Source organism: Aptenodytes patagonicus, chromosome 1 (genome assembly GCF_965638725.1).
Source record: "Aptenodytes patagonicus chromosome 1, bAptPat1.pri.cur, whole genome shotgun sequence".
Lineage (NCBI taxonomy): Eukaryota > Metazoa > Chordata > Aves > Sphenisciformes > Spheniscidae > Aptenodytes > Aptenodytes patagonicus.
Genome location: NC_134949.1, coordinates 51,675,030 through 51,699,675, shown reverse-complemented (window position 1 = coordinate 51,699,675; position 24,646 = coordinate 51,675,030). Strand labels below are relative to the sequence as shown.

At 41.6% G+C, this 24,646-nt stretch overlaps 1 protein-coding gene across 2 annotated transcripts in view; it reads left to right on the top strand.

Annotated features, from left to right (window-relative positions):
• Positions 1 to 24,646, top strand: part of TMCC3 (transmembrane and coiled-coil domain family 3) — a 156,194-nt gene that overhangs the window by 74,198 nt on the left and 57,350 nt on the right. The window contains exon 1 of one of the 2 annotated variants that reach the window (XM_076334714.1): positions 16,712 to 16,775. The exons of the other annotated variant lie outside the window; for it this stretch is intronic. Within the exon in view, the coding sequence (XP_076190829.1) occupies positions 16,773 to 16,775 (3 nt within the window). The 5' untranslated portion in view covers positions 16,712 to 16,772. Of the gene's footprint in view, positions 1 to 16,711; positions 16,776 to 24,646 lie in introns of those variants that run through there. 2 annotated transcript variants of the gene reach the window in all.

The window sequence follows — 24,646 nt, the reverse complement described above, 5'->3', positions numbered from 1 at the left end:
AGAAGGTACCTGCTTTGTCAGTTCAGGTGTACCCCAAAACAGCACGTGCTCTGCATATACCAAGACACAACAAACTAGGATAACACAGTATTTTCTTTTTCTTGGTTTCACTGGCTGGAGACAAGTTCATTATTTATTTACTCAGAACAAGTGTCAGAGCAGGCTGTGGAAAGTAGCACAAAAATACCCATCATTATTTGTAATTTCACTGTGATGTTTATTACTGTGTTTCACAAAAGTGATTTCCTTTATGAGGAAATTTCATGCCTTACTACTTCCTAATGCATCTTGCCACTACCGTCAAATGTACAATTTTAGAAGACATTTCCACAAAATCCTTTCCAGTTCCCAAATTTTAAAATATTCAGTATACCCCAGCGTGAATGTCATTAGGCTTTAGAAACTATAGATCTACTATGTTTACTTTTAAATTTCATTTTCTAGAAATACTCAGTTACTTATAGCAACATGTGATTGATGATACTTCTGCAGCCTGGTGGAATCCAATTACTTGGTTGAGCAAAAGTTCACTTTTCGAGGGGTCACAGTGGGAACACATTGTCTCTGAAGTAGTTTTAGGCAGTTTCCCATTTTCTTCTCCTTGCATGTGCTTAATTGTTTCAGCGTTTGTTACGCTGTGCTGAAATCCCATCTCTACAAGCTCGATTCCTACTCCAGGTGGATGATGTATTCTCATTTATACCCTTTCAGGTGTTGTGGCTGAGCTTGCCTTCTAAGCGAGAGCAGCTTGGCCTAGAGCTCTTTGAAATCAACCTTTCTGTTTACTCTTATTGGGCTTTATACTGAGTTAACAGCATACTCCAGTCAATTGCAAAAGCAGCACAGCCCTTGCCCCAACTTTCCCTGCCCAAAGCCCAGCACAGAGCAGGTTGTCATAATTTCTTTCATCCTTCTGCCAGTTTTTTTCAGTTCAGCCTGAGTGTCTGCTGTCTGATGTTTCTGCCACAGGACTTATGTTTTACAGTAAACAAGGGTTGTTTTAATTTCTCCAAGATAAATTAGCTGTAAAAAAAAATTTGTTTCTTGAAAAAGCTGGTTGCACTTAGTCAGTCTAAAATGCATCGGTTAGTGTGTCTCATTTCAGAGCTGGAGGCATGTGTCTGAGCCCCTTGCTCTGCTCTCATGTCAAAGGCTGTTCCTAGTGAGTGCTGCTGGAAATGGGTACCTGCTCTGTCAGGGCCAGCAAAGCAAAGGTAAAGGACTAACCCCATCCAAGTGAGCTCTTGTGCTCCAAGCTCCAGAAAGGAGCATGCTTGCTACACCGTCTGAATTGGGGATGGGCCAGGAAAATAAGAAGGAATCAATCAGATGCACCTACAGCTAAATGTGTAACTTACTTAGTAGTGTGAAGTTTGTATTAATGTGGAAGCGGGAATGGTGCACATGTGTCAAAAGAGCGAGAGGGAGAGAGAAAGGAAAGAAAAATTCACAGTTATTGGAAAACAGAAAGGTAAAAACCTGTATGTTCAGATCTGATGCTAGTCAAATTTCTTGGTAGTTCTGAATGATGACGAATGGAAAGCTAGAACCCCCTGAACCTAAATGTCCTTGTATTGTAGTTAGTCCTGCTAGATGTACATGTAAATCCAACAAAAGAACTTCTCTTGTCCACAGATGAAAACATACGTGTGTAAATCCTCTCACCCCTTCCTGCCTACCTTGCCCACCTTGAACTTATAACTAGGAGGGATCAGGAAAGGACACTGTATTGGATTTGCAGTAAAATTTGGCTGTGTGCATATGATGTAATTATATGTCATGCCAGACAACAGCTGTATTATGTCACCCTGATTAAAAAATAGACTGCTGTATCAATAAGCTACTGCCTATCATGATGTCAGTCTGCACAATGCCATTGATTTGGCAGACTTTTAAGCAAAAGAATTATAACCTCTTTCCTCTCGGTCACTTTATTAAATCCAGATTGATCTTTCATCCAAAATGTCAAGGAATCTGCCAGCAGCCTCGCAATTAGTGAGAATAATGAGCTGCTGTAAAACAAACAATGGTGAATTAAAAGTACAGGTCATGTCTGCGTTTGCCAACAAGATAAAGATAACTTTTTATTCAGCTGTTCTTAATTCTCATCTTTAAAAAAAGACGTAGATACTAGGGAGAGTCTGTTAATTGCAATTGAACTCAAGTTCCTATTTGAGTGCTCAAAGATTTTGGCTTACAAACAGGGACAGCTTATGCTAAGTCTGCTGCAGCGATTCTGGCCCTAAGCTTTTCACTCTGCTCCTTTTCAAAGATTTCTGCCCCTGCTGCTGGGATTGCTCAGCTAATCATAAAGCACTTGCAGATCTGATTAAATCATAGCTGGATGCACTGGGAAAGACCAAAACTGATGCCAGTTTATGTTAATATGCCAGAGTGATACAGCATCTACTTCACCATAAGCTGAGCTGGTCCTGTAAGGAGGGAGGGAGACATATAAAATGGGCAGATTGTTGGGACAGAAAATTCATCTAAGCTTTCCTAAGCTTATCTATATCTACTAATGAGTCAGAGCTTTAATTCCCAATGAATTAAACAGATCAACTCCGAGAGTGTTTTGTACTCGAGTATTTTGAAGAATTCTTAAGTTATTTTGATGGTAGGACTGAAGCTCCTGAATCACTTAGACTTTGCAGTGTTGTACCTAAAATACTGTAATTCCATTTAAAAATTCATACCACTCAGACACTATCTGTAAAAAAACATGTTCTTGATCAAAAAAAAGTGCATACTCCGAATGAATGTACTGTTTCTGGTTCACATTTATAATTAAAAGATTTTTATTTTAAAGGTTAAATGCTTTACGTTTTTGGACAAACATGGAAGTGAAACTGTGTTATATTTTAGCGTCAATTTTAACAGCACTTCTACTTTTCTTTCATGTTGACCCAGGCCACATTGGTAAGATATTATCTGCATAAAAGATAAGAAACATCCCTATTACAGTACCAGGGAAGATGACTGAAAGCGTAACTTAAGTCAGAGGCAAAACTCTCACTTAGTTTAGTGAAATCAGAGTTTTCCTAGTGTGTTTAAGAATATATTAGTTTTTTGTAAAAAATCTTGTTCTTTCCCTTAGAATAAAACACCAGAGTCTCCTAAGTACGAGGGCAAAAAGAGTCACTGCACTAGCGTAAGCCTCTAAACACCATTGGAAACTTTATTGCTTGAACAATGTGGTTTTATTTGCTTGGATTATTCAGCATGTGAAGATACATTGGTTGTTTCTCATGTGTGTATTAATATCAAAGCCAAAACTAATCTTTGTCAGATCCTGCGTGGGAGGACCTTAGAGCTCCCAGTTACTTGGATACAAGCCCCAGCTTCTTGCTTGGCCTCCAAAAGGGCACGTCAAAAGGTCTTTTTCACTTGTTTTTGAAACACTGGGCCTTTCCTGACTCTCTGTGCTATCTTCTCAGAATTACCAAACCAGTGGCATTGTCAGCATAGCTGTCAGCTCCCAGCCCTGCTCTCCCCATCCCTCGCTCCCATCGGCCACACAGTCTCGACCACTCTCGTCTTGGGCAGAGGATGCAAGCTGTGTCTCTTCTAACACACAGCAGATTCCTCAGTCAGTGGCTTTATACCCGTTCAGAAAGATGTGCCGTCATTACTCAAACAAGTGTTATTTTCTAGGGATAAAATGGCAAATGTCTGTTTTGCCTATAACGCTGCCCCCACTTTACCTGGGGTGCCAGCCCAACTGTGAGATTTGCGGTGGTTTGTGAGCATCTTCTGATTTCAGATGAGTGCTTTTCATGCTATCATAGAATTATGGAATCATTAAGGTTGGAAAAGACCTCTAAGATCATCGAGTCCAACCGTCAACCCAACACCACCATGCCCACTAAACCATGTCCCTGAGTGCCTCATCTACACGCCTTTTAAATACCTCCAGGGATGGGGACTCCACAACTTCCCTGGGCAGCCTGTTCCAATGTTTAACCACTCTTTCAGTAAAGAAATTTTTCCTCACGTCCAATCTAAACCTCCCCTGGCGCAACTTGAGGCCATTTCCTCTCATCCTATCGCTAGTTACTTGGGAGAAGAGACCGACACCCACCTCGCTACAACCTCCTTTCAGGTAGTTGTAGAGCGCAATAAGGTCTCCCCTCAGCCTCCTTTTCTCCAGGCTAAACAACCCCAGTTCCCTCAGCCGCTCCTCATAAGACTTGTTCTCCAGACCCCTCACCAGCCTCGTTGCCCTTCTCTGGACATGCTTTAACACCTCGACGTCCTTCTTGTAGTGAGGGGCCCAAAACTGAACACAGTATTCGAGGTGCGGCCTCACCAGTGCCAAGTACAGGGGCACGATCACTTCCCTACTCCTGCTGACCACACTATTTATTTCTGATCCAGGCAGGATGTCATTGGCCTTCTTGGCCACCTGGGCACACTGCCGGCTCATCAGCAGATACTGGGTTGGGGCAACCCCCAGTATCAATACAGGCTGGGGGATGAAGGGGTTGAGAGCAGCCCTGCCGAGAAGGACCTGGGGGTACTGGTGGATGAAAAGCTGGACATGAGCCAGCAATGTGCGCTCACAGCCCAGAAGGCCAATTGTATCCTGGGCTGCATCAAAAGAAGCGTGGCCGAGGGAGGTGATTCTGCCCCTCTACTCTGCTCTGGTGAGACCCCACCTGGAGTACTGCGTCCAGCTCTGGAGCCCTCAGCATAAGAAAGGCACGGACCTGTTGGAGCGAGTCCAGAAGAGGGCCACGAAAATGATCAGGGGGATGGAACACCTCTCCTATGAAGAAAGGCTGAGAGAGTTGGGGTTGTTCAGCCTAGAGAAGAGAAGGCTCTGGGGAGACCTTATTGCAGCCTCTCAGTACTTAAAGGGGGCTTATAGAAAAGATGGTGGCAAACTTTTTAGCAGGGCCTGTTGCGACAGGACAAGGGGGAATGGCTTTAAACTAAAGGGGGGTAGATACAGACTAGATCTAAGGAAGAAATTTTTTACACTGAGGGTGGTGAAACACTGGCCCAGGTTGCCGAGAGAGGTGGTGGATGCCCCCTCCCTGGAAACATTCAAAGTGAGGTTGGACGGGGCTCTGAGCAACCTGATCTAGTTGAAGATGTCCCTGCCCACGGACCCAAACTATTCTGTGATTCTGTGATTCTGTGCTGCTTATGTCTGTTCAAATGCTGCATGTTCCGTACTCTGAGACATTTCCTGACCACTCAGTTGAAATTTGTGATTAATTAGATCTCATCAGGTTGAAATGTAGTTAATTACAAAAACAGAGATAATTGTTTCAAGGATGATGCTTGCATATATAATTTTTTCCTATTGTTTTTCCCCCCCTAATTCTACTGTTGAAAAACAATTGTTTTTTGTTTTGCTGTGGAAAGACCCCATACAAAGAGGAGACACAGCTAGAACTCAATTGTGCATAAAATGTTGTCAAATGAAAGTGTGAGAAAATGAAATCTAGTAAAGGGGCCTGAGACTGGTAAAGTTCAAACTTGGCCATTTACCTTAAAAGTAGAACATTGAAAACCAGGTACTTCTAGCAAGAAATTTCTGTAATTTCTCTTCATATAGTATGAACCTGCTTCTCCTGAATGGATAGGGTTTTGGAGATGTCCAGTGTAGTAATACACACCTATGTTGTACCTTGTTGCATGGAGCTTCACATCCAATTGGGTTTATCTGGTATGTGGTATTTAAGTGGTGGTTGTGTTTCATTTATCAGCTCATAATATTTTATGCACATAAACGTGACAAAAGGCATGCCAAAACAAATATCTGCATTTGGATTGAAATGATCCATTAATATGAAAGACCAAGATATATCAACATCATTTGTATTCTGTATACATGCATATGCTAAATAATTTTGTTTTCGGAGTGGATACATTATGGCTTTCTGACTCTGAAATAATTACAAGCCTCAGCTATAGCTGAAGTGTTAGTCACAGTGATTTATCTCTGCCGGTAACGTTGTGAATATATGGAATATTAATATGGTGTGGGGCAGCAATATTGAAGATGAATCTGTGGCTGTGCTGAGTGTTCACCTTTCCAGACAGCAACACTCATCTCTCTGTCAGTATTTGCACCCATCCATGTGTGTAAAACTGGGAAACACTATTAAAATCAGATCCTTGTTTTCAGTAAAAAACATTTTTTTTAAATGGCTTTCTCTGAAAAGACCGTTATATTCTTTAGTTTTCCAAGATCTTGTGTACCAGGTCCCATACCCATCCTCACATGCCCTGGTGTCTCAGTGCTCTCAATACTTTTCAGCGCTGTGCTTAATGGTAAGACCAAAATGTGCCAAAAGCGGTTTATTTTATTATTCTGACTATACTATTTTGTTAATATTTTGGTTTCTTCAGCTTTTCTCAAAACAGCTAGCACTCACAGCTTCTTTTATTTTCCACTGATATTTGCAGATACTTGAGCATGTCTGGAAATTACAGTGCGGGTAACTAAAATAGGAATTCAAATAGGCTTAAGTACTTCATTTGGAAACCTTTGCTATTGACTTATTCATAGGCGATGATCAGTCTGAGCAACAAGTATTATAGTCACCAGTACAAATTATGATTAAACACTCTTCTTTAAAATATATATATATTTGCAAATGAAGAGAAAAACGTTACAAGTTTAGAGAGGTTGCTCAGAAGGCACTCTGTGCTGCACAAGCATATGTTACCTTAAAAAGACGAAGGCTGTTGCTTCCCACTTAGACAAGGCAGCAAAGACAGACAACCACATCCTTGCTGTGCACTTTGTGTTCTCAACTGCAGCTTGGGGTTACCAAACCCGCTAATTCCTCATTCAGCAGAGACCAGAGCTAGCTTCGGCTATAGGATTTATGCCGCCCGAGACAAACCTGAATGCTGGCATGCTTCACTGCCTGGGGTGTGCTATCAAGCATGTCCTCTACAGGTTTTAACTACTAAGATAGTGTCTGATCATATAGAGCAAGTCTTTTTTTCTCTAACTAAACAGAATTTGTATTTTTAGCCTTTCTGCCACTGAATTTTTTAACATTTTTCCTCATACAAGTGAGCAGCAGTTTACTGAATCTTACAGTAGATGTTCAGTTGTAGCTTGTACCCAGAAAGCTGATGATGTTACATCTTCAGTGAATTACATGGTAACGATTGAATTTATCAGAGTAGAGTGCCAGGACAGCATGTTTACTACATTATTTTTTGTAATGAAGGAAGAGAAGAATACCTGTAGGTGGCAATAGTACTGAAGCTGTAGCCACATGCCATTGTGGTTTTTTTCATTAGTAGATTACCATCAAGTTAATTTTCAAGTTAGCTTTCTGCAATTCCAATTCAATAAACTGCTTTACTGATGCTGAAGGCCAGGGCAACATGGTCCCTAATGTCTGACTGCAAATCTAAGTGCCGGATTCTCCACACTACCAGCACTGTCTAGCTTAGGCAAATTCATAGATAGCTTTAGAAATTTTGTTTCAACGTTTATCTATTTATTTATATATTTTCAATCAGTGAGTGCTGACACACATTTTTAATGCCAACTTTGAGGGAAATGTGACATTTTTATCATTAGCGTTATTTTAATTCACAATACAAGAAGCTACAATACTATAGTCACAAATTAAAGAATTCTGTCAGTGTACTGGAAAGATAAAAAGTTGTGCATACCTGAAACAAAAAGCCAACACTGTGCATGGATGAGGGCCCAAGTTCTAGCCTGTGGTTGCTCTTTCAAGATGAACTCGTGGTACTGATGGGTAACAGCAGTATCTGGGGAGCGTAATGGTACCTGTGCAGCTTTGAGGGCAGCCAAGGGAGAAGGTGTGCTGTGGGCATGAGCAGCAGCACAAGGGACCCTGTCAGGGTTAGCAGTTGATGGGCTGGTGCGCTCTGGGTTTCAGCTACGCTCAGGACAGACCTCAGGCATTTTATACGTGGGCTGCTGTAACCCGGGATTGCTACAAAATACGCTGGGAGGTGTGACTGGCACCAGGTCGGCCGGAATGGGAACAGCATTCATGTGGGTTGTGCAATGCCTTTCGCAATGCACTTCTTAAGTAGGAACATAGCTAAAGTGTCAGAAGTTACTAATTCATTTGTTCATTGCACTATGATGCACTGGATTTATCACTGCAGTGGTTAAAGACCAACTAGGATTACAGAAGAATTGTAAACAACTGTAATAAACAGTTCTTAATTGACAGTCTATATCAGTATTTCTTCTGCATCATTATTACTTGGTAGGTTATTTAAATGCCTACCAAAAATTAGGTAAGATCTGTCTTTGACACAAATAGTTTGTATTAGATGAGGCAATGCTAACTGAATAGAAAAATCTAAGTTCTATTTATGGCCCATTATCTGTGGTGGCATTTTTATTAAATTCCACAAAAGGGGGAAGTGACACATCCACTCAAAATTCTAGTTGCCACTAGAATAACTATTTGTCCAGAATATTATTTTCTGGGGGAGTCTAATTTATGCATTCCAGGTACTTTGCTGGCTGATAGTAGTTCAAAATAAAGAACATTTTTTGCAGAAATTTAATCATTACCTTCAGCTGTGAATGCCCATTGCTCAGAGAAAATTGTCCCTGTAATTGTGCTACCATTTTAACTGGCATTTTAATTAAGGCTCTTCTGCTTGTCAGCGTAAAACCAGGGACCGTTTGTTGTGCACCTGAATCCACTGACTAAAATGAGCAAGTTGGAGAAATAAACTCCATGTGAAACGCCGGAGAGTTATTTGAAATAATGAAATAGTTGCAAGTGCCAAACTAACATGTGAAATCAAAGTGAAAGAGAGCAAGCTTGTTGTGACTCTGGGAGCAGCAGATGATGTGGTAACTCTGTGACCTACTTTGCTTGTGCTGATTTATTGGCATTAGTCGTCCTGGTAGCCAAAACCCAAAATTCCACATCTGTTGATATTGTTACCCACATGCTTGCAAAGGAAAGTCCATCATGGCAGTTTCAAGCACGGCTGTGATTTCTCTCTCTGTGATTCACTATACCTGACTAGACTTGTCCTAGAAGGTTAGCGTGTTGTTCTCCTTGTCATATTTTATCCCTCTTTTTTCAATTCTTTTTGCTCTGCAGCTTCAAATAGTTCAGGCCTTGAAGAAAACTTTTATGGTAGTGGAATCCAGCAGTCCAATATCAGGAAAAATATAGCTAAGACTAAGCTTGCAACTGGTGTGTGTAGGTCTTGTATTTAATTACTGATCCTAAATTATTTGAACTACCTTGTACCATATGCCTGCTTTCTTGGCAGAGAGTTCAGCCTTGTGAAGGAACAACGTTACAGCCTCCAAAGGTTAAGAAAAATGAGCAGTCAACACACATTAGAGGAATTTTATAACAGTAGTGGTGGGTGGAAACAAGGTTAAAAACCTTTCTGTGAACCAAAGATCAGACACATGTTTCTGTTGTCAGGGCTGGGAACTCCGTTAAAGAATGATGACCTCAGCTGACCTTAATTACCTTGTATAATGATCATAAAAAAGGGAGAGGCTTAGAAATACTGCCATTGCTGTCCTTGTATAAATGCTGGGCAAGGAATTACTGGGTTACATAGAAGTTGAAATTGACTTTTTTGTGTGTGTGCATGCTTCAAATCTGTGCTATGTGTTTGTGGGTTTTTTCAATATGATGTTTTAAAAAGATTGTGAGAGAATTTAAAATCTTGACTTGATTACACAGGTTACTTAACTGCTGAGGAACCTGGGGGCTACCCAACCCATGATAATTGTGCTAGGCAATAGAGATAAATGGTTTACAGACCAGCAGTAATGTTCTAAAAATACGTTGCACCTTCTCAGTTTTACAACATGGGCAGATCCTACGCATAAGCTACAGGGTTCATAGGGAATATCAAAACATCTTTCAGCAAGTTACAGACTTCTGTGTTTGCTATGCTGCCATTTTCCAACTCATCCTTGTCCTGTCTTGCAGCAGCCCTCAGAGAGATGGTCCGTCCTGGCCTGTGGTGAGCACAGGGCGAGGGGAAAGCACACCTGGAGGTATTGCCTCCAGCTCTCCATGATGAGTGTCTGTCTTTTGCCCTGCTCCAGGTTACCAAAGGGAAGCATCGGGGGATGATGTTACGTCTGTCAGGAGGGATGGCACAGTCCTCTGGGCCTCCTATAGTGGCAGAGCTAACTAGCCTCTGACCTGACCATTTAGCTCCCATCTCCCTACCTGACACCTCCTCCAAGTATGGTGGTATATGGCTAACAGACCCTATAGCCTGCCCTAACCCTCCGTTGGCCGGTGTGGGACTTGTGGAGCCCACTGCATCCCCCCCAGAGGCTGGGGACCTTGCAGGTCAGCGAGAAGTCATGCTTGGCGTTGCTGCACACTCCCATGCTGCGTGTGCCAGGTGGTGCTGCCATGTCTCACTGGCTCCTCTCAGCAGTTAGCGTGTTCCCCGGGGAACTTAAAGTGGGGATGATGGTGTGTTAAAAAACCAATATGCTTGTTGCTCTGAAAAATGCAAGCATATAGCCACTGCAAGCATATAGCCACTGCTCGAGTTTTCCCTGTCTCCTCTCTTGCTCTTCCCATACTGCTGCTTCCTCCCCTGTGCTATTCCATGTCCTACTGCTTTCTCCTCCCCATATGTCCAGATGATGGTGCAACACATGGGTTAAAATGTCTTTTGAATGAGAAGCACGTTTACAGCAACAGCAGAGAGGGGAAACAAAAATCAATAGAAATGGTTTTCTGGTTCACAGTTTCACTAATGTCTTCAGCTTTAAAGGGATTTGAGATTTTTGTGAGGTAAATGACCTGTTGCAGGCTACACAGACTTTTCAAGTTATGTAAAAATTTTAAGGCATAATAAAGTGTTCGTGCGTACTCCTCCTCCTGGGGATTTGAAAGGTTACTGCAGATTTCTTTTCCTGTTGCTATGCTCTTTATTTTGATTCTTGGGAAGTATGGATGAAGGAGAAGATAGCAGCTGCTTCAGGAGGCTGCCCATGAAGCAGGAAAGTTTTGTCAAAGTGTTTTAGGTACCTTCTTCCACTCTTGTTCCATCCTGCACAAGAGCAGATGCCGAGTACCACGTGCTCTCCTGATTTGTCTGTCAGCTTCTGATGTAGGATTCGTCTCTGCTTCTTGTGTAAAGGCCTCCAAGTAAGCCTCAGCCGCTGAGCCTGTTCCCCTGTCCCCATCCCTGCCTCCATTTTGTAAAAACGCACCTGGAGAAAGGTTACAAAAATGTACGTGCCCCAGTAACTTCCTATGACAGTCCCCGGGGTCCTGTACTAGCAGTGTAACATCTGAAAATATTTGAAAAACATAGCAACAGAAAGACAGAGCTACTGATGGTTCACCTCTTTTTCTCCCTAGATGAACTGGTGTGGATCAGTCCTTGCTGGGCATTTATCCAGGGTAACTGGCATTAGTAAATAAGGCCACAGGCAGATTTTAACAGAAAAAAATAGCTTAATAATTTATCATATCACATCAGCGGAGGCAACAATATCTCTTGGCAGTTTCCCCCCACCCCACGAGTGGATGGAGCAGGACACGCACCTGCACATCAGCTCCTCAAGGACACAGTAGGTGACATCTGCCACGCCAGCCGCCTCCTCCTCCTCTGCTGTTGCTGGAGGAAGGATCAGATGTGTAACTCCATGGCAAATGAAGCAATGCTGGACTGAAAGAAAGTGCTGGCTGTCCTCTACCTGGGACAAGAAAACGTTCTTTTTGCCAGAGCTGCAGCTAAAACGTGTGCACTGCACACTGGTTTTATTTTTTTTTTAGGCTTCCAGTTATCAATATACATTTAAAGATGAATGTTGACAAGTATAAGCAGATTGTTTACATTGAGTTAGCTCACCTCAGGGCAAATTTAAAACAAGGTACCACTCGATTACAGCTCGCCAACAGATGCGGTGGATTGTTTCAGGCAAGCTTTCATGTGTCTTGCAGTATCACCTACACAGCAGACTGCTGAGTTTCGTTGCCATGCTTAGTATCAGTTATAACTTTCTCAGTGCCCACGTGCTTCTAACTTCCTTTGAAAACTGGCTGCTGCCACAAAATAACCACCCAATTTCTGTTATTATTATAACATGTAAATGATATAGCGTGGTCAAAACAAACCATCTGTGCTGACAAGAATTTCCATCAGTACACAGCTGAGGCATCAGCCTTCAGCAGAAGAGACCCAGTTATCAACAGATATCTATCTTCCTTACGATTTATTTCAAATTCATCTAATGCATCCATCCACTGTCTTCCATCTTTCAGAGAGGCTGACAGAAATGAGATTGGTTGGGAACTGTCTGAGGGGTGAAATTCATCCTGTGCTGACAGGGCAAAAACACACGACGATACCCCTGATGGTGATATGGCGCCCAACGCAGGGAGAGCTCCAGAGATTCTGTTCTGGGAACAGTGTCGTCTCTGATTTGTTTGATAGTATCACTTAGATATATTTGTTTGTGTTATATTAGAGCACAACTGCTATAAACAATTTTTATGTGTGTATATATATAAAAAATAAAAAATATCCTTCAGACTGATATTTGAAAGATGCCTGTATGTGTCAAGTCTTTCAAGTAAGCCACAAAATCAAAGGATGCAGAAAGATGAAGGTTGAATATTAGTAAAAGGTTGCAGCAGGACGCCTTTCAGACTCCCTGTTTAGCATTGTTAGTGCTGTGGCCATATCTGAAAGTTAACTCTGGGGTTTTTTTTCCTGTTATTTCGTTAGCACCTCACCTTGATACTCTCCAGATCTCTTTTAAGGAAAGACAGATTAAAAATGAAGTAAAAAGACCAAGTAGATTATCCAGGGAAAGTTAAGTTTTAATAAGTGATGCACACACTATAGCCCTGAGTGATGGATAATTCAGTAAAAAAACAGTGCGCCTTTGAAATAACCTTATGGAAGAGCCGTTGGCCATCAATTAAGTCAATAACTTGTATGTGCACATTTTTAAGATCTGGAAAATAGTTTCCATGTTCTCTCGCAGGTGCCACACGATCTGACAAGGTCAGCATGTTCTTCAGTATTTATGCAAGTTCTTCAAAGTACTTGCATAAATATGTGTCTTTGGAAAACTACATGAAATTCAAAGTACAAAGAATTAGTCCTGAGTATCCATTGCAGCACATATCTCACCTACGTGGTAAATTCTGCCACAGCTGCTCCAGAGACTGATGCTGACCAGTACTGACAGCATGATCTACAAGGTCTAACTAAATTGTGATGTCTCATGTGTAGGAATTCTGTATGTCTAAGCAGCAGCACTATATGCTGATCAAATCCTTGATGATCAAAATCAGTTTAATTACTATCATTAGATTTGAATCAGAGAGGTAACATACATGGAGAAACCTAGAGATATATTTCAGAAATTTCATATGGGGAACAAACTGTCATCATGTATATGGCTCTTAGGTAGCTTTTCTGCGCTCATTCAATTAAATCCTAGTAAATGGAATTAGGAAAAGCCAGCTAGAACAAATTATGTATTTCTTCCCTCCTCCTGAGACACCCTCCTGGTGGAAGTGCTCTGGCTAGCTTGCAGCTGACCTGTTAATATGAAAACATTGCAGCTGCTCAGTATTAAAACTGCAAGTTTTCATACAGCTTCTCATACTTGTGATTCAAGAAATGATGCTATTGCATATTCTCTATTTTATATGTGTATATATATGTTTCTATAAATATATGTATTTATGTATATAAATATAATTTATGTATATAAATTCTAGCTTGAAATAGGTAGACACACCCAACTAAGTGTGACGGAGGGCTCCGTATCCGACATTCAAAGGCATCCAAGTGCCACAGAATTTGTGGTGAAAAGAATTTCAAATTTAATAGTGGCTGAAAGCAAGACTTTATTGCACACCACCAGCAGGACTGTAGTAAACTACAGACACTGATGCTGCATCTTATTTGAATGGTTCTGCAGAACATGAGACGAGCTTGCTCACTGCAATTACAGGACTGCTTTTTTTCCCTACTTTAATGGCTGCCCACAATTTATTGAACTAAAACCCATCGGCAATAACAGAAGAGATTTGGGAGGGTCCTTAGCTGTTGAAAATTGGTAATGCTCACAGAAGTTAAAAGGTTTGTCCCAATTTAGGACATTTTAAAAATCTGTTGCAAGAATTAATTACTAAAAACAGCTCAGAAACCTCTCCAATCAACCCGTAACATGCAAACAGGTCCACTTATTTTTTTCTTCTTGGGACAAAAGTGCCCTCTTCAAGACTGGTACGTCCCTTCTCAAAAAAAACCCCAAACTGTTAACTTTCTTCCCACTGCCCTATTTTACTATTTACTCTCCATCCAACACAGTGACCTGTTGACAACTGCTCAGGCTTTTGGCAGACTGAAGTCAAGAAGGCACAACGTGGGTGTTCCCCCTACACACCGTGCAGTTCCACATGTAAACCGCTCGCTCTGCCTATAAAATGCTGTAAGCGCTGGGGAGGCATAAATTATTAATGTGTGTTTATATATATGCTTGTCTGTAGAATACCTAATGAACAAAGAGAAGATAGCTTGAGCAATATATTTTTAACCTCAAAGTTTTCTGCCTAGTGTTTTTCCTTTTTCTGAGATTACAGGGCAGTATAAAGACATGTTGAAAATAGTAGGGATTCGTTTGCTGGCAGTGTCATTCACAGCCACCGAGGAATATTGGAAAACTCGGGGAGGGGGAAATGCTCATGTGCATGTGTTTACCGATGCACGTTTGTATGTGTGTAGATCTAGAAGTTACAAAAAGAAACAAGAGGGCTGTGTCAAGAAGTTTTGGGGGAATTAGGTCAAAAAGAGGTTTGTCGCCATGTAAACAAGTTGCAGGGAGTTTAGCTCTGTACATGCAAAGAGGAAAGAAAAGGGTATCCGTAAAAAGAAAACAGCCTTGTAGGGGGAAAACCTGCTGGTTTGGGGTCTGTTAATCTCTTCTGTTTTTAAATCACTGTATGATTTTGCTAGATGGGCTGAAAATGTCTTGCTGAGAGCAGTTACTAAACATTTGTTTGTTTTTATTCTCATCCTAAGAGGAGGATTCACTTTAAGCTATTTAAATGCTTAGGGAAATCGTTTAACTTTTAAATGTTTACTCTGCTGCCTGTCTCCATTCACTACAGAGGAATGTGAGAATTCCCTGCTGATTTAGTTGAGCTTATCTATTCCTTTTCTGCATCAGCGAAGCTGAGTTGTGTACAGATGCGTCCTTATTTCTTACTATTGGATGCCTTAGAAAAATAAATACATTATGGTTTTGGGGACTGATCAGATGAAGTCCAGATAAAGAAAGGAAATTTCATTATCAGTAGCAAGAGGAAAGTTTATACAGATTTAGTGAAGCATCCCCTGGAGATGACACATTCTTAGGGAAGACAAGAGCATATCTTTCCTGCTGGGTCACTTATTTTAGTTATATATAAAGATTTTTTCCCTTTTCTAGCAAACCAGACAATAGTTTGCATATCTCAGATGCTTTATCTCCACAGATGTTCTAATGACTCATTTGCATTATTCTTGGTCCTTCAGGCAGTCCTGTTAGTTTTCATCTTTCCTTCATCATAATTTCAGCAGCTGGTATTATGATACTCATATAATTGCTGATCTCAACTTCAGCAGAAGATGCACTCTGAGGCTTCCCACTAGGTTTTTGCTTGGATGAAGCTGTTTGTTATTTTTCCAAGGCCTGAATGAATCATACTATTATTGAAGTTCTGTTAGAAAGTAAGATAATAGTTCATTTTAAAGGTTTAGTAGTTCATTTTGAGGTGCCCATGCTTTTACAGATTTCTGTAAATGTTAGATGGCTTAACATTTAACTGTATCCTCACTCCATATCTTTTACAAGTATAATTAACCTTTATAAAGATCCACAGTATATTGATGTTAAGAGCCTTTGGATACAAACACACCCAACATGCTATGACACAATTAAACCCTTGGCAACTGAGAATGTGATTGCATGATCAACTTTAGTCCTTACTTCTGACTTCTGCTAGGTTCTGCCTTCTGCCCTCAGGTGTGGTTCCCTGCCCACTTTCCTGAGTCAACACCACGGCTTGAGGAGCTGTGCAGTCAGTCAGATGAGGGAGCTTATAAAACTAATAAGTATGTATTTTTGCAACCTAACAATTTATTTTGTTTCGACAGAGGTAGTTTTAACCTGGATCAGCTCTCTGACCAGCTCACCGTTGTTGCATCCAAATTACAACCCGGCCTCGAGGATAAGATACTAGACTAAACACAGGCATTAAAGGTACATCTCTCTGCCCTGACAATACATACACATGTAGCATTACAGGCTACCAGTCGTCAATTCTACATACTAACTCTGAAGCAGTGGCATCCAAGCAGTCAGTGGTTTTTGTTGCAGCTTAAGTCCATAGTATAAATACTCCTCTGCCTATGTCACTGCCTGTGGGCAGCTCGCATGGATTGCTTCCAGGTCAGTATTGGTAACTGGCCATTTCTGTTTATGGCCCTGGGGCCTCTGATACCTTCCCCTGCCCGTAGTTTCAAGGCCGCTGATGTTAGCCAGTGGCTGTGCTGTCCGGAGGCCCCACCTGTAGCTGGGATCGTTCTTTATTTACGCAACAGGGGCATATATAGAGAGCGGCCTTTTGCAGCTGCTTGCTACTACCCTCTGTGCAGTTACAGCAGAGCTACAGGTATGTGACCAGAGCACTTTGCTTACCAGCCGAGGCAGAACTGTGCCTTTCAGCTTAAGCAAATCCTCAAACCATGCCTAGAGTTTCAGCGGCGCAAAACAGAACTGCTGGAAAATGGTAGGTTATTTTCATGAAAACTTGTGGCAGAAATGAAAAATAAGTGAAATGAAAAATGAAAATTAAAAAAACCCCTCTCTCGAGTTTTTTCCTGTTAAGTTTTCAAACAGTGAAAGGTTTGTGATATGTTGTTTTAAAAGATAGAAAATGTGAGAAAATGTATCGTTTAGAAAAAAGACAACCTTTCATTGAAAGAAATGCAAGGTTTTGGTGAGTGTTAATGAAGAATATGCTCCGTTGTTTCATAATTGTATCAGACCTGTGTGTTTGGGATGCTGAAAATCATTGGAATTGGTGAGCATCAGAGTGAGTTGCAATGCAGGCACTTGCCCTTCATGTCCTATGTCTTTGTGATACCACTTGTTTCTGAAGGGTTTGTCTTGATTTCTGTAAATATGACTTCTCCTCAGCTGTGTTACTTTGTCGTAACTTTTATATGCCTGGGCCCTAGAGCTCTTAATTACTTATGATATATACCATGTTGCTATTAGAGTTTTTATGTTGCTATTAGAGTTTATATATTGCTCCAATGCTTTCTACTGAGACTCCTAATTACAAGTGTTTCAAAACCTACATGTAATAATTAAACTTTATTAGCAGAATAGGAAAGCTGGAACTTTCAATTTCTCCCCTTATAATACGTTAAATAAAACTGTTTATAAGGCAGTGTATGTGTGTGAGATACAAACACAAATAAATTTAAGGGAACATTGTAAAAGAACAGTTTCACTAGTAAGGCTATAATTATTGCAGTTTTTTCCTCTGTTTCGATCTGTAAGCATGTGCCTGTGAGATTCTTGTTGTGATAATGTCATGCCTTTATACTGGGCTTGAAAAATCTGTCTGATATCTGTAAAATTGTTGGCCTGAGGTGGTTACAAAGGAGAAGTGGGGAGCTGCTCGTAGCTCGAGCAGAGGCAATTACTTGCCGACCTTCCAGATCAGACCAACCCAAACCTTGCTAGCCAAAATTGGGCAGGAAGAGGGACAGCTTCATCTTTCAGTGGCACTTGAGGCTAGCTGGTGATGGGCAGGGCTGAGTACACAGTGGGCACTGGAAGGGCAGAGGGGTTTCAGTTTCTTCCAGCCACAGAGCTGTCTGGCTGCTGCAGGGTGTCTTCTGCAGCGCTGTCAGGTGACTGTAGACACTGAGGTTCTCTACACTTCTGTTGCCTTAGGATTGCTTTACATATAAATGCTTTATCAACATAGCTGTATTGGTTAAGAAGGTAAAGAAAAAGAAATTCTACCCTTCATGGATATAACTTTAGTAAGAAAAGCCCAGTTACAATTATGCTGGGAAAAAAGGTATTAATTTTGTTCCAGAAAATGATACTCCTTTATAGCAGAATAGGAATTTTTATTGGCAAATGTTGTATCTCTACTGTTCCATTTTCCAGTGATCTCATGCTGTAACATTTTCCATTCATGGACGTTCAGGGGGAAACTCCCCTGAAATGCTAGGACTCTACCTTGTGTTGCTACAGTTTCCAAAGATATTGCAAAATAAGCTGCTTCTTATATATTCCTGCTAAAACTCAGGTCCCAGGGTTAAGAAAATTGTATGATATCTCATACATTTCAGTGGTTGTATAAGAACAAAGCAGAAGACTTCACTCTTTCAAAAATTGTCCCCAAAATTTCATAATGAATAATAGCTTATGAAATTATGATTTTTAAAAGACCCAAAAGGATGACTATATGTTAAAAATTCCCATTTATTTTTTCTGCTTAAGATCTGTATTATCTCACAGACTATTCTGAAGCATCTGGCAGCACCAGGATAGTTAAAAATAGGAATCATTATATCTTATCATTTGCCTCCATGGTCAACTAGTCCAATCTAAATCATGATTCCAGTAGTCATAATTATATAGTTCTGATGCAGGAACGTATGCATACAGATGCTGCAGTTTGATATTGTTAAGAATGAATACTTACATGCAGGAAGTTATGAAGCTCTGCCCCTATCTTTGGGACATTAGTAGTGAGTGAATTTGCTGTGGAACATGCAGAAATATGTGATAAAGGCCTTGCATATTGAAGCAATTGGCAAAACTTTAATCAATGGACCTGGATTTTTTCCATTAAAAGCATTATAAAATTAAAGTAAAATGAATGTAATACCTGTTAGCAATACAACCAAGAAGCAAATGCAGCAAACACTTTATTCAGTGAAACTCTCCTGTAGAATTATATAGTAATACATAGTAATAACCCAGAACCATCTCCTTGATAAATTACTATATTTAGATGAGTAAAGGGAGTGTGTTGCTGGATACTTATAAATGGTGGTTGATACAAATTTACTTAGCGTAATGCAAATGTCTATGCTGTGCTGTGTTTTTTTGTTTGCAATTTCCTGCCTTTAAAATATTTGTTGTGAAAATCAGGCACTTGCAAAATTTATGCCAATTAAACATAGTGGCATTTGGGCTTTTCTGCTTAGTCAATGTTAATCTTTTAAGTCCCTGTCGCCCAAATCAGAGCTGAATGTCATATGTTTAGGTCTGGCAGATTGAGAAGTAAACCGGAAGGAGCTTTTTGTTTTCATTACGCTCATCTTAAATGGGCTCTTAACCATATTTATCTAATGGCTTTTATTAATGCCTGGTTGACCCACCAGATAACTGACTTCCCTGTTCACTTGGTTTTAAAGGAAAGCTTTCACACTGCATTGAATTAGATTTAGCAGAACCACAGTTAGATGAGTTGTAGGTGGTCGACTTCGATAGTGGTGAGGGAACTTGAGCTTCATGTCCCTGTAATTTGCATCTCTGTAGATAGAGAGTCACCACAGTGAAACCCAAAGGGCTGCATCGTAACAACGCTCACCAGGAAGAGGTGTAGGCTTACTTATGTAATCATTAATTTTTCCATCTTCTCATAACCTATCTGTGTTTTCTGGTTGACCGGCAAAAAAGTCTTAATCCTGCATTTGACATTGTCTCTTGATATGGAAATAATTGGTGTCACACATTTAGCGTGACATAACTTACACAGAGCCGCAGTCATGCAATGCACTTCATAGACAAATAAAATTGACAGGTTCCTATCCAGCACAACCTACAATCTCTGTGTGCAACCATAAGCCACAAACTGAGCTGGGATGTCTGTGAAGCTATGGCCATAAAGCAGTAGGTTGAACGCTGTGGTGTATCGACTTACAGAGCCTTTAGGAGCTCAGATGTCAGCTACCCAGCTACATGCCACTTCAGGGGAGCTGTGTGCACTTCTCTGAGCAGTGGGTAGAGGTGGTAAATCCCGAGACCAATTCTTGTGTTCATGGGCTATGTCTAGTTCGAGGTTTTGGCTTGTTTGTTTTAATTTGGGATAAAAGGTCACACTGATGTAACCACCAGGTTATGCAGTAATAGGAGATTCAGGCCGGCTGTCTTCTGGCTGCAGTCGGAACAGTTTCGATGCAAGTTCGCATTCATGTTTTGGAATGGGGTACACCTTTATGTGCCAACAGGCTGCAGCCATTGGTCCTGCATACCTCATGGCAATATCAAAGTGGCTGATTAGGGACAGACAGGCCGCATACACTTATTCCCAGAAGGGCCCCAAATCACATACTATGAGGCAGAAGAAAATTTGTGAGCTGATGAGCAGCAACCATTCACATTGCCCGAGGGAGAATTCTGTACTTGCCTCTGCAACATGGGTCATCTTTAATGTAAATAGCTGGGCTCCAGACAAGTTCTTGGGTATGCAGAACAGCTGGAATTCAAGTCTGCTAAAACAGTGGCTTTTATTCACAGCATTTGAAATGCAAAACACTGCCACCGTCCTGTAGGTACTATTTGCACTATTGCTGTCACTCATTATGTAGCAGAAATTTCCTAGGCTGTACGAGAACGAGGAAGGGGCTTGAAATTGCCTCTCATCACACAGCAAGGGACACAGGATAGTAGGCAGGGGAAAGGAAGAAGAGGGAGAACTTCTGTTACCCTGAACTGGAATTTTTCACTTGCTTCTCTGTCCTTCACCCCTGATCAATGCATCTCACTAATGCATGATGACAGTCTCAGTTTTGGATTTTTTTCCTGTGTAGAAAATGGGTACTCACAGAGTGTCCATGGCTGTTATATCCTGAAAGCACATAAAACGAGGAGAGGACAGGGGAGGAGAGGAGTTGATTTAAAAATTTAGTTTGATATCTGAATGTTTATCAACAACTTCTGAATGAACGTCACAGCTTGGCAATGCAATCTGTAAGTCTCAGTGTGATCCCTTAGTAGTTTGTGCTGGGTACAGACAAGCGGAGTATCTCCCTTCCTGTGGGTGTGAAAGGCTCATGCTTTGGCAGACAAACTGAGAACCGTGACGGTGTGCTCACAGATAACTGCAAGACGTACGTCACTCAGCACTGTCCCATTTGCCATCAGATTTAGAAATGGCACTGAGAGTCTGTCATCACGTAGACCTTTTTCCCAGAGGCTGGTTGCTACAAGCTTTTGGAAAAAGATTTGGAGGGTGTGTTAAAAAGTCTCTCGTAAGAAGCCCCAGTATCCTGTTTAGAGTATGGATGTTACCGTTGTGGAAAAAGGGACCTTTGCCTTCTTCCTGATTGTGCCTTTGAAATACGCACTTGACACCGTATGTTTAATTTCTCCCAACAACATCAGAACACAACATTTAATAATAGCATTTTTAATTCTGGAGAGCTCAAGGTTCTCCACAGAAGAAAGATGTGCTGTGCTTCTCCTTTTACAAATGTGGTAGTGGAAGTCCAAATAAGTAAAGTAAATTACCAAGATCCAGATTAATGATAAAACTGGAAAGAGAACAGGGCCAAACCTCAAGCCAGCCTCCTAATGATAGGATTTCCATGCCTTCCATCTCCATAAAGGTTTCCTTTCTTGTGATACTTCCCAGTGTGTGTGCACAACCCCATCTATGGGATTACATTGTGTGCGAGTTGGGTTTTGCTAAGTAATCCCACTGTCACCACTGCCGCTTCTTCTCCCTCCATGGCCTATACGTAAGTCAGTATAGATAATTCATGGCTCACAGGTGGGACTGCGGTGTCTGCTATGCGGGGTCATGCAGCAGGAAATGGATGGCAAAGATGCAGCTTTTGCAGGGAAGAGTGAGACAGGAGTCATCTGTAGAAAGCTCAGGCTCCACCTGACAGTGTGCCTCTGCTGTCCCTCCAGAGATTTGATTTTCCTAAAACAGGGCAATGCAGGCAAACCCAGTATTGATGTCTGTCCCTCTGAAAGCCGAATACAGTGGTGTACACCATTGTACAGTGATCTTAAGTCTAACCAGACCTTCCATTCCTAATTGGCATTATTTTTTTAAAGGTCACTTTAAAAAGGTAGGCAAAATCATGTAAATATCAAGAGTTAAGCATTGTGGGTCGTGTCAGCATGCTGAAGTGAGGGAAGGCACTGGAAAAGGATGAAATTACTCTATGCCTCTAAGGACAGCTGGGCAGTCAGTGAGGGATTTTGAGGTATTTGAACTTTAAAATTGACACAATGTATGGCTGGGATGGTTTAACGCTTTTATCATTAATTTAAACCACAGAAATGAATTTAAAAAAATACTTTGTGAGAAGAATTCATCTATGGGCTACCACTTCTGCCTATGTCACTGTGAGTCCAGCCCCATGCTCCTGCCAATATCTGGAAGAATTTGCTGTAGTGGGTTGAAGGTTCAGTTGAGAGTAGGTGCAGTGTGTGGGAAGAGCATTTATTTAAACTCTGTGGGCTTTTGAAAATAACAGTGAGAGAAGTACCTGGTGAGGCTGTCAGAAATACTGTGCTGTGCAGTATTCTGCCACGTTCAGGGAGTCGTGTCTCTATTTTGGAGTGGGGAAGGAGAGCTGTACAAACCAGCTGTGTGTGCGAGAGGAGAGGGAGTTGTCTTTGCTCAGCCAAGCTGTCATGGTTTAACCCCAGCCGGCAACTAAGCACCACACAGCCGCTCGCTCACTCCCCCCCGGTGGGACGGGGGAGAGAATCGGAAGGGTAAAAGTTAGAAAACTCATGGGTTGAGATAAAAACAGTTTAATAGGTAAAGCAAAAGCTGTGTGCGCAAGCAAAGCAAAACAAGGAATTCATTCACTGCTCCCCATCGGCAGGCAGGTGTTCAGCCATCTCCAGGAAAGCAGGGCTCCATCATGCGTAATGGTTACTTGGGAAGACAAACGCCATCACTCCGAACGTCCCCCGCTTCCTTCTTCTTCCCCCAGCTTTATATGCTGAGCATGATGTCATACGGTATGGAATATCCCTCTGGTCAGTTGGGATCAGCTGTCCCAGCTGTGTCCCCTCCCAACTTCTTGTGCACCCCCAGCCTACTCGCTGGCGGGGTGGGGTGAGAAGCAGAAAAGGCCTTGACTCTGTGTGAGCGCTGCTCAGCAGTGACTAAAACATCCCTGTGTTATCAACACTGTTTCCAGCACAAATCCAAAACATAGCCCCATACTAGCTACTGTGAAGAAAATTAACTCTATCCCAGCCAAAACCAGCACACAAACAAAATGAGATGTATTCTGCAAACATGCCATAGGATACTCGGAAACATGCTCGGAAGGACCTAGCGGCACATGTGTTGAGGGGGAAAGACAAAGGGGGAAAAGAGCAGCCTTTGGCCAGAGAATTGCATGGCACCATAGTTTGATATACACTAAACTTACATTCTGAAGATGCAGATGATTTAACTCCAACATAAGAAAAGAACCATTTATTGAGATGTTTGCAAAGTGCGGCACCTGCAGAGACTGCCAAGAGATGGCAACAGCTCCTAATTCAGCTTGTGTGGAAGGGCTCTCCTGACCTGTGGGACAGGTGCCTCTACCCAAGCAGCTATTTCTGCTCCACCATAACTTGCTGCTGTGTGCAGCAGTTGTTCCTAGTTGCCCAGCCTGCTGCCCTGTGGTCACAGCTCCTCCGGGAGCTGCCCAGTGCCAGGGCTTTCGCTGCTGGTGCAGGACACGGGAGCTGTTGTTGCTGGTATGCGTGGCAGTAACTGCCACCGTCGAGAGCAGCGCCCAAGCAAACGGATCCACAGGCTTCATTGGAAGGTGTGACTAATGCAACACCAAGGTCTTATGAGACTAACCATATTATCCTCTCTTCTTAGAAGCTACATTAGGAGACAGTGCTTTCTTCGTAAATATATTAGTATGTATATTAATACTACTGAGCCCAGCCACGCATGATATACCTCTAAATATATATTGCGCATCCCTGCCTCTTTTAATCTTGAAGAGAAGTTTCATCATTTTGTGGCTAGTCTGCTGGTATTATTTAAATAAAGCTGATATTATTTAAATAAAGCTCTTAAACTTTTGAATAAACTATGATTTATAATAAGCCTTGTATTTCTAAAGGGCCAAGCAGTTGAAGCCTTTTATGTGTCCATTTTCCAACTACTTACCCTCTCTATGCTTTGATCAACTACATCTGGCAAGGCTTAAAAAAGCTCCCGAAAGTTTCTGAGGAAATATGGATGTTTCATTCTAGGTGCTGGAAGCCGCACCGTCCCCTTTGGAAATGTGCAATTATGACTTCAGTGAAAACCCCCAACCCACAACATTTGCCTATATGATTTCTTACTGACCTTTACCTCTAGAGTTCCCCACCCTCTGGCACATTTTGAGTCATGAATTAACTTTCATGTCTGAGCTGAAGGACTGAAGAAATCCAGTTCCCATTTTAAAGCTTTTTCCCAGCAGCCTTCCAACTTCAGCTCTCTCGTTTGGCTGCATAAGAAGTATAGGAAGGGCGGCAAGTCATCGCCTGTGTGCAGGTATCCTGTGTTAGTTTCGTTACTTTGAATACTGCATTGGGCAAATAACGCTTCCCTTAGTATACCCACTCACTACTTAATTTGGGATAACTTTGTAAAAACTG